Consider the following 13,555-nt stretch of genomic DNA (forward strand, 5'->3'; position numbering starts at 1 on the left):
CTCCCCAGGTGCATCACCTTACACTTGTCCGTGTTAAACCTTGTATACACATTTTACATGTGTATACAAGAAAACCTTATTAAATACACTGTCTATCATTAAACTGATGCTAAAAGCAGTATGTGCTCCATAATGGAAAGCAACTATGAAGCTGATTAAATGCATCCAGCAATGAACATGACTATAAAACACATGGCCCATACTGATGGGAATGTGTGTGCATGCGTGTGTGTGTGTGTCCCTTAAAAAACAGGAAGTGTTACCTCTGTAAGGAACTGGTATTGGTCCTATAGGTACTGCAATACCAGGTTGGCACCAGGAGGGCCAGAGCCAGCTCTGACACTCTCCCCTTGGTGCTAAAAAGGTGTAGATGCTGTTGGGAATCGACCACAAGGATAAGTTAGTACAGCCCATCTGAATAAAATATATGGTAGTGCCCATTTTACTCAGTCCCCATGAGTGCCAACTCTTTCTCAGGACATGGTGAGCTACTACATTGAATGCATTTTAATTTCTGTTTCACTCCTACTGCTGAGCTGTGCCTTTCTTTCCCATTTCCAATGATTCCTGTTTCTTCAGCCTTAAATGTCTGGCAAACATCACCAAATGGGGGCCCAAACAGTTCACTATAAAATCCCTCTGCTGCCCCCTCTCTAGTGTGTCTCACCCCTCTCCATGAGGTGGAGCTGGACCAAGCTGCCCTGTACCTCATCTGCATATACATTTTGGGGGATCCCAGGATTCATGACAAGAACATCCAGTTTCAGTCATGAGTGGGCAACTAATTAGCACATGAATCCTTTGTGGGAGGTATCTGGAGGACACAAACATATTGAGCAGTGCTGAGCTGTGGGGTCACCATGGCTTGAAATGCTGTTAACTCTACTGGGGTCCAGCTCAGTGAACTATATAGTAAATCATGAGCCTTTTGGTTTTGGACTAGGATCATGCATAGTTTGTACTATATGCAAGTAGACACAATTGTTGCCCAAATGGAAGTGTGTTTATGGAGTACCTGTGCTAAAACTTGCAGCAATTTCAAGAAAGGTAAAATTCATCCATTTGGGATGAACTGAATTATTGTGGGTATGTTTATTTTATAGTCAGTATTTTCAGATTTGCCCCTCATTTTCTAGTGCTTGGGGAGAACAGGGTCTGACAATAAGGAATGGGGAAGGGGCTCTGAGAGAGAGAGGGTCACCTGATCACCCCTCCCCCACAGATATATTTTCCCTCCTGTAGCAGTGAGAGGGGGACAAATTCAAGGCAAACCTCCAATTGTTAGATTCTATACCTGGAAAATTATAACAAATTTATAAATTTTCCATATATGGAATCTAATTACTGGGGGGTCATCTTCTATTCAGGGCCACTTTATATTTGAGTAAATATGGTACTGCTGCTTTCTTGCTGCATCTCTGTAGGTTTCCTTCATTGTCTGTGACTGGATCTGGACACGTGTTGGAAAGCCTTCACACTGAGAAACACTTGGCAATGTCCTAGTGTGGAAATTTTCTAAATTTATTGGCCTACCCCATCTTTCTAAATAGGTCCTCTGGGTGAGTCCTTACCAATACTAGGACTGTGTTCAGAATAATCAGGGGAAGAAGTCTGGAGCATTTGCACCTTAGATCTTTCTTCTGTAAGAAACTTACGCCAACTGAACTTCTAGATTGTTGGTTTCAGTGGTGCAGACCTCAGCATGAACATTCTTATTTCATGCTAAGATGTGTTTGTTTTAGGTTAGCTTATATTTGATTTCTAACTGACTTAAACAAAGCTAAAATAAGAATATCCACACACAGTTTTGCACTGGGTTAATGAGTCCTTTTTAAAATCAGATTTTCAGGTGGACAAATGCAACCTTGTCAAAGAGAAAAGGAGTTAGCTCCCACTAGAGCCATGCCATAGCTCCCTGATACATTGTGGTTATTGGGGCATACCCTTTTAGTTTGTTTATTTTTACAAATACACAATTAAAAAAAAACAAACAGATTTCCTTGCAAGTTTTTCAAAGATATGGCCGACAGGGAGAAACCACGCGTACAATTTTTCGTGCCAAAAGGAATTTGTACGAAAGTTATGAACAAAGAATAGGGGAAGGAGACTTATGCAGGATTTCAGCCTTTGCTCAGCAGCCACTCGGGTACCTGTGCCCACGTGTAGAAATGCTGGTGTTCTAAGCGTATTGGCTGATGGCTGAGTCATTTGAATGAAGGCAGAGTGATTATTTGCTGTCTTCACACGTGTGCACATAACACAGAGAAACAACATTTTCCCTTCTGAGGCCATACTGCACTGTCACAGCTCCCTGGGGAAGAAGCAGGTTCCACAGTGCAGTGCAGCATAGACACGGAAGTGTTTTCTTATACTTAAAAAACTTGCTGGCTTCCAGCAGGGGATTATGAGTGTGTGGCACCCTGTACAGTGGTCTCCCTGCCTATCTGGGTCACTTCCTTGCTCTCAGAGTTCCAATCCTGCCGGCCCTTTGAAGACGGAGGCTTCTTACAGATGCAGAAAAGGATGTAAGCTACACATCCACTTCAAACCCGGTCCTTCAAAAGCTGTCCCATAGCTGACAGAAGGATCAGAATCAAACTGCCATAATTCCACAGCTGTTGACAGGACTACAGTGAAAAGAGATTACATTCAAAGTAGCATTGTACTGATAATTAAATATGGCCTTAGATACTGCACTAGTGAATTCAGTTAAAATTTGGCAAAAGTGACCAAGCCCTGAACTGACAAAACAACTTCATTGCAGCAGTCTGGGTGAGGCTTTTGTGGTTTGATGAGAGAATTATCTTTTTTATTTATTTTAGCATTAAAATCTCTAGTTTTAAAGCTCCTCATCCCAAACTTTCAGACATAAACATTTCTCACTACTGATCAGGTCAACTCCCATTTTTGGATAGGGTAAGTCACTGACTACAAATAAGCTGCAGCTGTTTCTGTAAAGTAAAAAAAGAATGTTTTTTGAAATTTAGCCATTCAAAAGTAAGATATGCTAATATCCATGATGGTAATAATCCATTAAACTTTCTCTGTCCATCTAGATTGTTATTCCACTCTCGTGACTGTTGTATATGAGTGTCTTATCAAGAGATATTGAAAACTGTCCCTTTAGAAATATAGAGAGAAGACCCTACAATGTGTTATTTTCAAAGAAGTGCCACTATTTCCAAATATAGCAGCATCTCACTTGGCATTCTGGGATTTTTCTTTATAATGGTGACCAAAAATAGGTATTTTTTGTTTCTGTCCTTTCATGCTTTTCTTAACCAAGATGGGCTCCTAAAGGTACATTGCAAGAGTGAGTTCACCAACAGCAAATCTCAGAGCTGCCCCTTTCCCAAGCCTTAAATTTAGCAGGGCAGGATGATGAGTCAGACTGACATTTCTGATGAAAAAAGATAAAGCAAAAGGATGTATCTGCTTTAAAAACAAGAGAAGGTGAAAATAATGTTTTAGCTCCTTCTCAGAGAAAGGAGTAATAAAGGTGACAAGCCCTCTTGTTGCTGTTTCCCATTTGAAATAATTGGCAGCATTTGACCTCCAAGCTGGTTGGTGTGCCTTAAAGTGCTGCAGGAGCAGAGGCTGTATTATCACTAAGTCCAATATTGATATTTTGGAACACTAATAAATGGACATTTCCTTCCCAAGACTTTGCAGTACACACCTCACACTAAACAGTAGTTTAGTGTATTTTTATATTTTGCTTGCTGCCTTGTTCCTAAGGTGACAGATTGGGGACAGCCCCGAGTTGCAAAGTGACAGAGATATAGATGACTGGACTTCCGCAGGTCTCATTGGGATGTTTCTCTCTTTAAAGAACTGTAATTGCATCTAATCAATGCCCAAATGCATTAAATCCACTTTGGATAAAGGGTTGATGCAGATTTGAAAAGTGAAATGATTTGGGGGCCACAGGGAACTAAGCAGGCAATCTTTGAACTTCAAGAAGCCTGTGGGATTTGCTTTGCAGTAATATGATAGATGGCTTGACTAGATATGCCATTTCCTATTTTCTACTTTCATTTTTCAGACCAGATTGCACTAAACCACAAAACTATTGTGTGTCCCATGATCGATGTCATTGACCACAATCACTTTGGCTACGAGGCGCAGGCGGGGGATGCCATGCGAGGAGCCTTCGACTGGGAAATGTACTACAAAAGAATACCGATTCCTCCAGAGCTCCAGAGAGATGATCCTAGTGACCCTTTTGAGTAAGTAGCTGTAAAGGGGAAGAGTTGGAACAAGAGGTAGAGAGCACAAACAAGATAACTGTAAAAAATAGAAAAACCCATGCTCAGGACTTTCTAGACTAATTAACACTAATTAAATGGTAATAGGAGCAAACTGCAAAACAGTGAAGAGGTTCAAGGTAGCAGTTTGGGGAATATCTCAAGTTCTGCTTCAATAAACAGAATAGCCCTGTCTGTCACGTAGTATGTGTTGTAGGTAAACATACGAAAGATGCACATATTTATAGTTAACAAGAAAGAAGAGATGAGGATGGACAAGGCAAAAAATGTGACTATAGTTATTCTCTTTATCATTCTTAAGATAATTTTCTGTATAGACGTTGGTTTATGATTTCTCTTGCTGGAGATAGATGGTAATAGATGCATCAATAGCTGAGTCCACATTCTGCTAGTGGATGCCCTATTTATGATTGATGGTATTACTACTGTATATATATTGCTATAATTTTAACACAAGTGTCAAGCCAAAATACTATTTAGCTGATTTGTAAATAATCTCTGAAAGCCGGTTTCTGATCCCAGTAGTCTAAGGATCAGATAATTCACAGTAATGGGTTCATAGTCTCCACAAAGCTGGATCCATTGTTATTTTATTTTATTTTATTCCTGTCCTGTAAGGATGAGGGAGGATATATCCTCATCAGCGGAGGGAGAAGAGAAATAGACTTGGCTTAGCTGGGTGAAGCCTCAACATTTCTTATGCAGTACACATTGCAGCAGGACTGGCAGTGAAAGTTGCTCTGACTCTCTCATTATCCAGTGCTGAAATTCCACACTGTATCTGTAGTCACCATTCAGACTTTCACAGTTTCAACACTCCAAGGAGATGTCTGTAGCCTCAGATCTCTAGCCTGCCTGAAACAATGGGTCTGATTCTTGCAGAATACAGCGTTTGTTTCCAGAGGATTATCATGTCCTGTTCTTAGAGGAAAAGATGATATTGGAGCATTCCAGGGGCTTGTCTTTTACTGAAAAGTTAACTTGTGATATACCTTGATGCGTTTTAATTTGTTCCGGTCCTGGCATACAACCTCTCAGGCATGCACAGTGACACCTGAATTAGAACTGTTTGTCAGCGTCTAGCACAACTGCTCTGTAACATGGATGCTGGCTAGCACTGCGCCACAATGCTTGAGGGCTGCTAAACCTCCAGCACCTTTCCACAAGTCCCCCAGGGACCCATGAACTCTTCTGAACATTTTCTAATACTTCATACATGCTGAGTTCAGCATTACAGTCCACATTTAACTCCATTACCAATGCTGCAGGTTACAAGCTCTCTTGGGTAAGGCAAATGCTTCCCTAACATTTTATAGCATGCAATTTAAGAAAGAAAAGGATTCTTAGCAGGAAGACTTTAAAATCTGTGGTGTTCAAATTGCTGGTGTAGATGAGGCCTTGTGCTTCTGTAGTCATAGAGGTATGTGAAAAATTTTCATAAAATTTTACTAAAGCAGAATGGCAGAATCTGACGCACGCTTTTCCCTACAGCCTAATCTGAAATTTGTACTATTTTGTCCAGTTATGCCAGAGCCATCATGCAAAGTCAGGTCAGCAAAGGTGCTGTGTGTAGCATGTACTATGCTGGCCCTGTACAATGTGTGTGGTGTGGGCCTTGGATGTTGGCTGGTGTGTGCTTCATGTAGCGTGTGGGATCAGGCACACTGGACACAGCACAGGGTTACCTATGTCTGGAAGCATAGGGGAGCTGGGATGGGACAGGAGCCAGAGCTGGGCTTAACCCCTGCCCACCCTACCAACACTGATGCCAAGCCCTCTATTCCAACCCCCTCTAATCCTCCTCTGTAAGAGGAAGAGGAAAGGTTCGGATTTGGGAGCCTCCCCACTAGCTTACCTGTCCGCACTGCTCTTCCTTCTGTTCTCCCCTCCCCCCTCTCTCCCATCCCATTGAGAAGAGGAAGCAGAGGGAGTTGAGAGCAGAGGGGCAGGTTGCTGTAGTCTTTCTAGGACCGCCTGGCTGGAGCTAAATGAGGCTGCAGCTTTGAAATATTCCAGCCAGAATGGCACAGGAGCCTCCATGGGCCTGTTGGTCGAAATACTCCCTTTTTGAAACACTTCCAAATGTATTTCACTTGGAAACATTTCATTCATTATATCTGTCCTCACCCTCTATGACTATGACTATGCCAAGAGGTATTATTTATTTTACAGTTACAGTAGCTCCCCTTTTATTTGTACGTATTCATATTAGAAACATTTCCCTTTTGCCTTAAACTTCTGCAGTACTCCTTTCTTTGGACCCCTAATTCTTATAGATTAATTATCCACCTGAATTAATCATCATTAGCATTTATGCCAACTTGCTGCAATGATATTATTGTGGTTAGTACTTGTACCTTCTAGATGCATATGCTTTTTAAAATATCCAGTGTTATCCCTCATTTATTTGATGTCTTTCATAGATTCATAGATGTTAGGCTCAGAAGGGACCTTAGCAGATCATTGAGTCCAATCCCCTGCCCTGGGCAGAAAAGAGTGCTGGGGTCAGATGATCCCAGCCAGGTGCATGTCTAGCCTCCTCTTAAAGACCCCCAAGGTAGAGGAGAACACCAACTTCCTTGAAAGCCCATTCCAAATTTTGGCAACCCTTACCGTAAAGAAGTTCTTCCTGATGTCTAATCTAAATCTGCTCTCCATCAGTTTGTGGCTGTTGTTCCTAGTGACTCCAAAGGGTGTCCTGCTAAACACAGCATCTCCTATTCCTTGCTGTACCCTCTGATGAATTTGTAAATGGCCACAAGATCACCTCTCAGCCTTCTCATGTTCATCTTGGAGTCAGCAGTGACTCCAAGATCCCTTTCCACTGCTGTGGTGCTGAGAAGGTCCTCCCCCATCCTGTTAGCATGCTGGTGATTCCTTCTCCCTAGGTGCAGCACCTTGCACTTGTTCTTGTTGAACTGCATCCTGTTCTGTTTCACCCACTTTTCCAACCTGTCCAGATCCACCTGGATTTGTTCCCTACCATCTGGTGTGTTAACTTTACCCCATAATTTGGTATCATCTTCAAATTTGGACAGAATGATTTCCATGCCCTCATCCAAGTCACTGATGAAGACATTGAACAGCACCGGTCCAAGAACTGAGCCTTGTGGAACTCCACTGCCCACCTATTTCCAGGTTGATACCGACCCATCCACCACCATTCTCTAGATGCAACCCCTGAGCCAGTTTGCCACCCACCTGACCATGTAATCATCTACATCACAGCCGGTCAGTTTATTTACGAGAACAGAATGAGATACCGTATTGAAGGCTTTCTTAAAATCCAGGTAGATTATATCCACCTTGATTCCTGATTCTAGGCATTTTGTGACCTGGTCATAAAAAGAAACAAGGTTAGTCAGGCAGGATGTACCTGCTATGAATTCATGCTGGTTGCCCTTTAGCATTGCTTTCCCCACTGGACTCCCACAAATGTAACCCTTAATAATTTTTTCAAAGGTCTTCCCAAGTATAGAGGTGAGATTAACCAGTCTATAGTTACCCGGATCCTCCTTCCTTCCCTTCTTCAAAATAGGGACCACATTCGCCTTTTTCCAGTCCTCTGGGACCTGACCTGAGCACCAAGAGTGCTCAAACAGCTGTGCCTGTCGCTCTGCTATGACAGTGGCCAATTCTTTCAGCACCCTTGGATGAAGATCATCTGGGCATACTGACTTAAACACATCCAGCCCCATTGCTTCCACCAATCAGATGACTTATTTCACTTGTCTGTTTCTCATATCTTTGTGGGCCTAATGCTGTAAAATCATATGATCTACTTAGATAAAGCTATGCTTAGACCTTCAGCCGAAGCCTACTTTTGGTATAGATGCTTAGATTTGCTGCAAAACCTGAACTTCAACCAAGTCCTAAAAATCACATTCATAAATTATGTACATGATTTTGCAAAATGTGAGAGAGGAGAGAGTCCGGTCATTAGTGCTTGCAACTCAGGTGGGTTGGTTGTCATTTCTTGGCTGGGGAAAAAGGTGATGAGCATCTAGGGTCTGATGGGATTTTAACAGAAATCAGCTGAGTCACCCCTTTCTCTCTCAGAATGGGAGACGCAGTTTGAGGCTTGCTGTGGCTAAATCAATACTTTCTTTAAAGTACATTTTTTTCTAGAATAAAATGGCCAGAAGTGTTGTTGAAAACTGATTGTGCTTTGGCTGGGGATTATTATTTTCTATTTCAAATCCTGGATTTTTTCTTTAACATGTAATATAACACTTCTGCTCCACTAATTCTGTGGAGTGAGCAATGTTTTTAACTCATAACTTTTGACAAATAAGTTAAATATTACAAACATCGTACCTAGGATATCAGTAAGTTAATTGATCTACACAGCAGTGAAGAGGCTGAACTATTTTCCTTTGGGTACTGTAGTACTCAAGCTAGGGACAGAGGCAGCCAGAAACATAATTATAATGTTACTATTTTGTAAGCAGTAGAATTTTTTTTAAGTGAAGCTAAATATTTTGCGATTGGTATTCTAATAGTTTTACTTCTGGACAACAGTATCTTGTCTGATCAAATTCTTAATGCACTGGAAAATTGCCAACATTTTTAGCATGATACCAACAAATAATGAGTAAGTGATCTAAAAAGAGTGTTGATGGGATTTTTTTTACCATTTAAAATGCCAGCAGTGTGTATGTTTTATCAAAAAGACTAGGGATAGAAATTACACATAAACAGGTTTAAGTGATCAGAAACTGGTTTAAACCTATAATGAAGCAGAAGTTCAGTGCACATAAACCAGTTTCAAAATGCTGAACCTGGTTTAAGATAAACCTGGTTGAGTGTAGTATCAGACTTAACTGATTTAGGTCAAATCGGTTTATGAACTGGCTGAGACCTCTGGTAGTCGGGCCCGCTCATGCAGGCAGGGCCCGGCTGGACCCAAGGGTGTGTGACTTCTGCCTGCAATGCCAGAAGCCGCAGATGACAGCAGGAGCTGGCCTGGTTCTGTCTGAGGGTGCACAGGCCTGGCCTGGCCAGCCCCCTGTGCAGCCGCTTGTCTGAGGCAGCCTCGCACTGCTGGTGGTCTCTGCCAGGAGCAAGCATGAGTGCCCCAATGGCTGCTGCTGCTGCTGCTGCTGCTGCTGCTGCTGCTGCTGCTGCTGCTGCTGCTGGGGGGCTGTGGGCCATATGGCAGAGTGGGCATGGGACTCCCCCACCCCCACAAACTACCCCTACAAACCCCCCACCTGCAAACCTGACCCCCACAAACCCCATACCACCCCAAAATCCCACACAAGCCCCACACCACTCCAAACCCTGCAACCTCCCCTACAAACCCCACTCCCACCCCCCCACACTCCTTCCCCTTCAAACCCCACATCCCCCCACACATCTCATACCCTGCATGCCCAGCTGCCAGACAGGACAGGACCTGCTGGTGGGAGCTGCAGCTGCCAGAGCAACTGCCACACTGCAGCCCTGCCCCGTGCCCACACCTGTGTTAGGACATGAGGCCCTGGCATGTAGAGGCTTCTGGTGGGGGGGGTAGGGGTGATGGGCTAGGAGGATGGGTGGAGGTGGCAGCAGGTATTTTTATGAGAGAGAGAGAGAGAGAGAGATGGGGGTCAGGGTAGAAGAGGCTGCCAGAGCCAGGCTTAGAGCCCTCCTGATCCCCTAGAACAGCCTGTGCAGGGGGAGGCTGGCTTGGAAGGGAAGGGGCTTGGCCAGGCCAGTCCCTGAGCCCTAGTCAAGGGCTTCCCTGGGACAGCATGGGGATCACTGAGGCCTGGGCACAGGGAGCAGAACAGCAAGGGTTGGCACTGATCAGAGCCACAAAGCAGTAGGTAGTCCAGCTGCAGCTGGACTCATGTCCTGATGCTGGGACAGAGCTGCAGCTGTGAGGGAGCTAGTGGGGGAAAGCAGGGGCTGTAGGTTAGGAGTGACAGGCACTGGCAGGGCTGTGGGTAGGGTGGCCATCACAGAGGACATTCTGGTTTTCTGCTATTCTGTCTTCTATTGATACGAAACCCAATGCCTTTATGTCCTCTGCTTTTCTCTTGAAGACATAAAGGCATCACCAGGGCAGCTTTTTATACTTCTGGGGCCAGCATAGGTGCTGGCCCCAGTCTCTAGCTCCCCCTGGCTGGAGATCTGGGAGGAGCTGGGCAGGGTCAGTTTGCCCCAAGTGGCACAATTTGCCCGACACCAACATGCATGTACAGGCACATGTGCTGAGGCACAAATCTCGAGCACAAATTTGTGCCACTGTTGTTTGAGTTGCTGCAAGTGCACGTGCCTGCATGTGTTAATTCATATGTAAGGTGCGTCCAGACAAGCATGGACATTTGTTTCCCCAGGGGCAAGTAGTGGTGCTGCACCCTGCGCTGCTGCTAGTTTCCCCCAGGGAACGAACACCCATGCCACTCATGCTTTGGCACATGACAAGTTGCCCTGGGTGGGGTAGGGGAGGCCAGGGCCAGGACTGGGCTGGCCCCAGCAGCCTTACCTGGGGTCCTGGGGGCCTCCCAGGGCTACAGCAGTGGTGATTCTACGTGAAGCCTGGCCAGCAGCTGCAATGTAACTCTGGGCAACCAAGCTGTGCTTTTGAGCAGCACGTGCTGCCTATGCATGCGCTGCTCTGATTTTTTTTCCTGCAGTTTTTTTTGACCTTTGGATATCCAGGGGTCAAAAAAATCCTTGGAAAAAAACGTGGAGCAGTGCATACATGGGCAGTGCACCCTTGCAGCACAGAGAACGGTATGTGGTGCCGCACATGTGTTTGAATGTGGCTGTGGCATGCAGCCCAAGTGATAAACTGTCCCTCTGGACCCATTCTGAGGCAGGGGCTCGGAGCAAAGTAAATTTGGGATGCCAGAGAACTGTGCTATGACTTCTCTCAAAAGGCATGTGTAGAGAAATACAATTTCTCAGGATAAACTCTCCTGGGAGCTATTTAACTTGGGTAAACCTGGGTGTTCCCAGATAATTTTTTGCCTCGTGTAGCCATTTTTGCTCAGGGTAAAAAATCCTGAATGTCTGTACATGAATGGTTTCTACTGGGAGAGCATCAACTGTCTGTACATGGCCTGAGTGTCTGTGTCTGTCTTTATGTACAGTATATCATCACTGTTACACAAGCAACAGCTTCCTCCCTAATAAAAGTAGAAATGAGAGCTTAGTTTCAGTGCATATTACTTTAGCTTTTTCCCTCATATACACCCTTTCTGAAACCCCTGGTAACTTGCTCAGAATAAATTTCCTATGCGTTAAAACTTGATTTGAAGATTATGACTTCGGAAATATGTGACCCACCATTGCATTACATTCCCTCTCCCACCTCCCAATTGCAAATCTTGGTGACAGTGTTTGTGCCAGTCCATTGATGGCAGTGACAGAACTACATGGGACGTCACTGAATTGGGAATTAGCCATGCATTCTACTCCTGCATTTTTCCAACAGAGGTCCTATTCCAAAGGAGCAATTTGAATGTGCAATAACCTTTATGATCCCAGCCGTAACATAGAGTTTCTTGGAGAAACTAAAAGGTAAGCTTTAATCCAGCTCTGGAGAAATTCTCCTGTATTGGGAAGTGAAAGTTGAGCTGAATGGTTGTCAGCAAGCACAAAATTATTTTCACAGAAAAATATGTACACACTCATGTTCATTTCTTGCCCTACATTGGGCAAGGGCAGAATAGGAAGCATTGCATTGCACACAAGATGTTTGTAACACTTACAACATAGCACACAACAGTTAAACTGCTTCTTTAGTCTCATGACAACTGAAATGCTTTAATCTAACTGTAACTCAAGTAATTGCATTCCATATAGGGGTAAGCAGGTGAAATTAATGGTCTGTGATATGCTGGAGGTCATACTATGTGATTTAATAGCTCTTCGGGACTTAAGCTCATTGAAACTTTAATATAGAGGGTTTGATACACAAGAGTGCTGGGAAGAGACTGATCTTTATTTACTGGCATGAGTTACATGACAGTAATTAGTGTTGTAACATGTTAGTCCCCCTTATACATCTATTGATGTCAGTAGCCACCCTGATGAGGGTACCAATTTTTACTTTTTCTTTGTTTTTTTTAATCAGGTCGTAAAAATGAGAATGTTAATCCAAAACAATCATTCTGCAATCACAAACTAATATAGGTAATTAATCTAACACGAACATATATGCATAGATGGTGGAAAGACAGGATAGTTCTTCAGGACAGGGACTGCTATTTTGTATAGGACCCAGCTCAATGGAGCCTTGAACCACGATCACGGGACTTCGGTAATGACAGTTAAGGCATGGGCAGAACCCTGACATGAGAATATTTTTCCATCTCTCAGTAACTATAATTGATAAAGCACTAAAACATTGAAGCTCTTTAGTGTTTCGATCTTATCCTCTTGTCTTCCACTTAACCTTTCTGCAGTGGTCTTTTCAGCTTCTGAGGTGGACCTACCAACTTCTGACCTATGTTCATTGCATCTGGGTTTTTTCAGAACCTGTGACTGAGCAAGCTCATGTTGTTTCTGTGAGACCAGATGAAGACTGGTTTAGTGCAGTAGTGCCCAATCTCCAGGCCAGAAGGCCATTTCATCCAATCCATGGGACTCTCCATGAGTCAGGAAATTTGGTGGCAGGGGAGTGGTGAGAGCGTTAATTGCTGCTCCCTTGCTGCAAAATGTATGGGTTCATGTGGAGTCTTGCAAGCTGGATGGTGTGGTCCTGCACACTAGATCATATCAGTCCATGGGGGTCACTCTATGGCTGGACCCAGAGCAGGTTGGGCAGGCACATGGCCAGATCTGGCATGCAGGTTAGGGGGTCCACAGCTGGATCATAACTGCAGACTGATCCCATGTGCCAACCTCATCCTGGATCCAGCTTGTGGATGAGGATCCAGTGGGACTCTAGGATCAAGGCCCTGCACCACATATCTGGCCCACAGGGCCGGGAGTTTGAGCACCACTGGTTTAGTCTGTAAAGTAACTAGCCCAGGGCATAGGAGATCTGGATTCAATTCTCAGTTCCACCTATGACTTCCTTTGTGATTTTAAGCAAGGTAGCTGTACTCCAATTCCCCACCTGCAAAGTGGGGATAAGAGCACTTTCCTATTTCAGAGACCTATTGTAAGAGTACATAGAGAAAATCAAACACTGAAGGATCATGGTAATGGGGAAGGGGAATTTATATTCTTTTGAAGTATTTTCATTGTATTGTGGATATCCTCAAAATGTGTTTTGTACTATTGTAGATGTTCTCAAGAAAAGGACACCAGTATCTGCCTTCAGTTTCTTTTGGATGTCAGGGTTGATT

At 43.9% G+C, this 13,555-nt stretch overlaps 1 protein-coding gene across 1 annotated transcript in view; it reads left to right on the forward strand.

Annotated features, from left to right (window-relative positions):
- The window catches only part of GALNTL6 (polypeptide N-acetylgalactosaminyltransferase-like 6), a 1,239,844-nt gene that overhangs the window by 1,074,081 nt on the left and 152,208 nt on the right, over positions 1 to 13,555 (forward strand). The window contains exon 6 of the mRNA XM_019521784.1: positions 4,046 to 4,229. Coding sequence (XP_019377329.1) covers positions 4,046 to 4,229 — 184 coding nt within the window. The remainder of the gene's footprint in view (positions 1 to 4,045; positions 4,230 to 13,555) is intronic.

This window comes from Gavialis gangeticus, unplaced genomic scaffold (assembly GCF_001723915.1).
Source record: "Gavialis gangeticus isolate Ggan-Ray unplaced genomic scaffold, GavGan_comp1, whole genome shotgun sequence".
Classification (NCBI taxonomy): domain Eukaryota; kingdom Metazoa; phylum Chordata; order Crocodylia; family Gavialidae; genus Gavialis; species Gavialis gangeticus.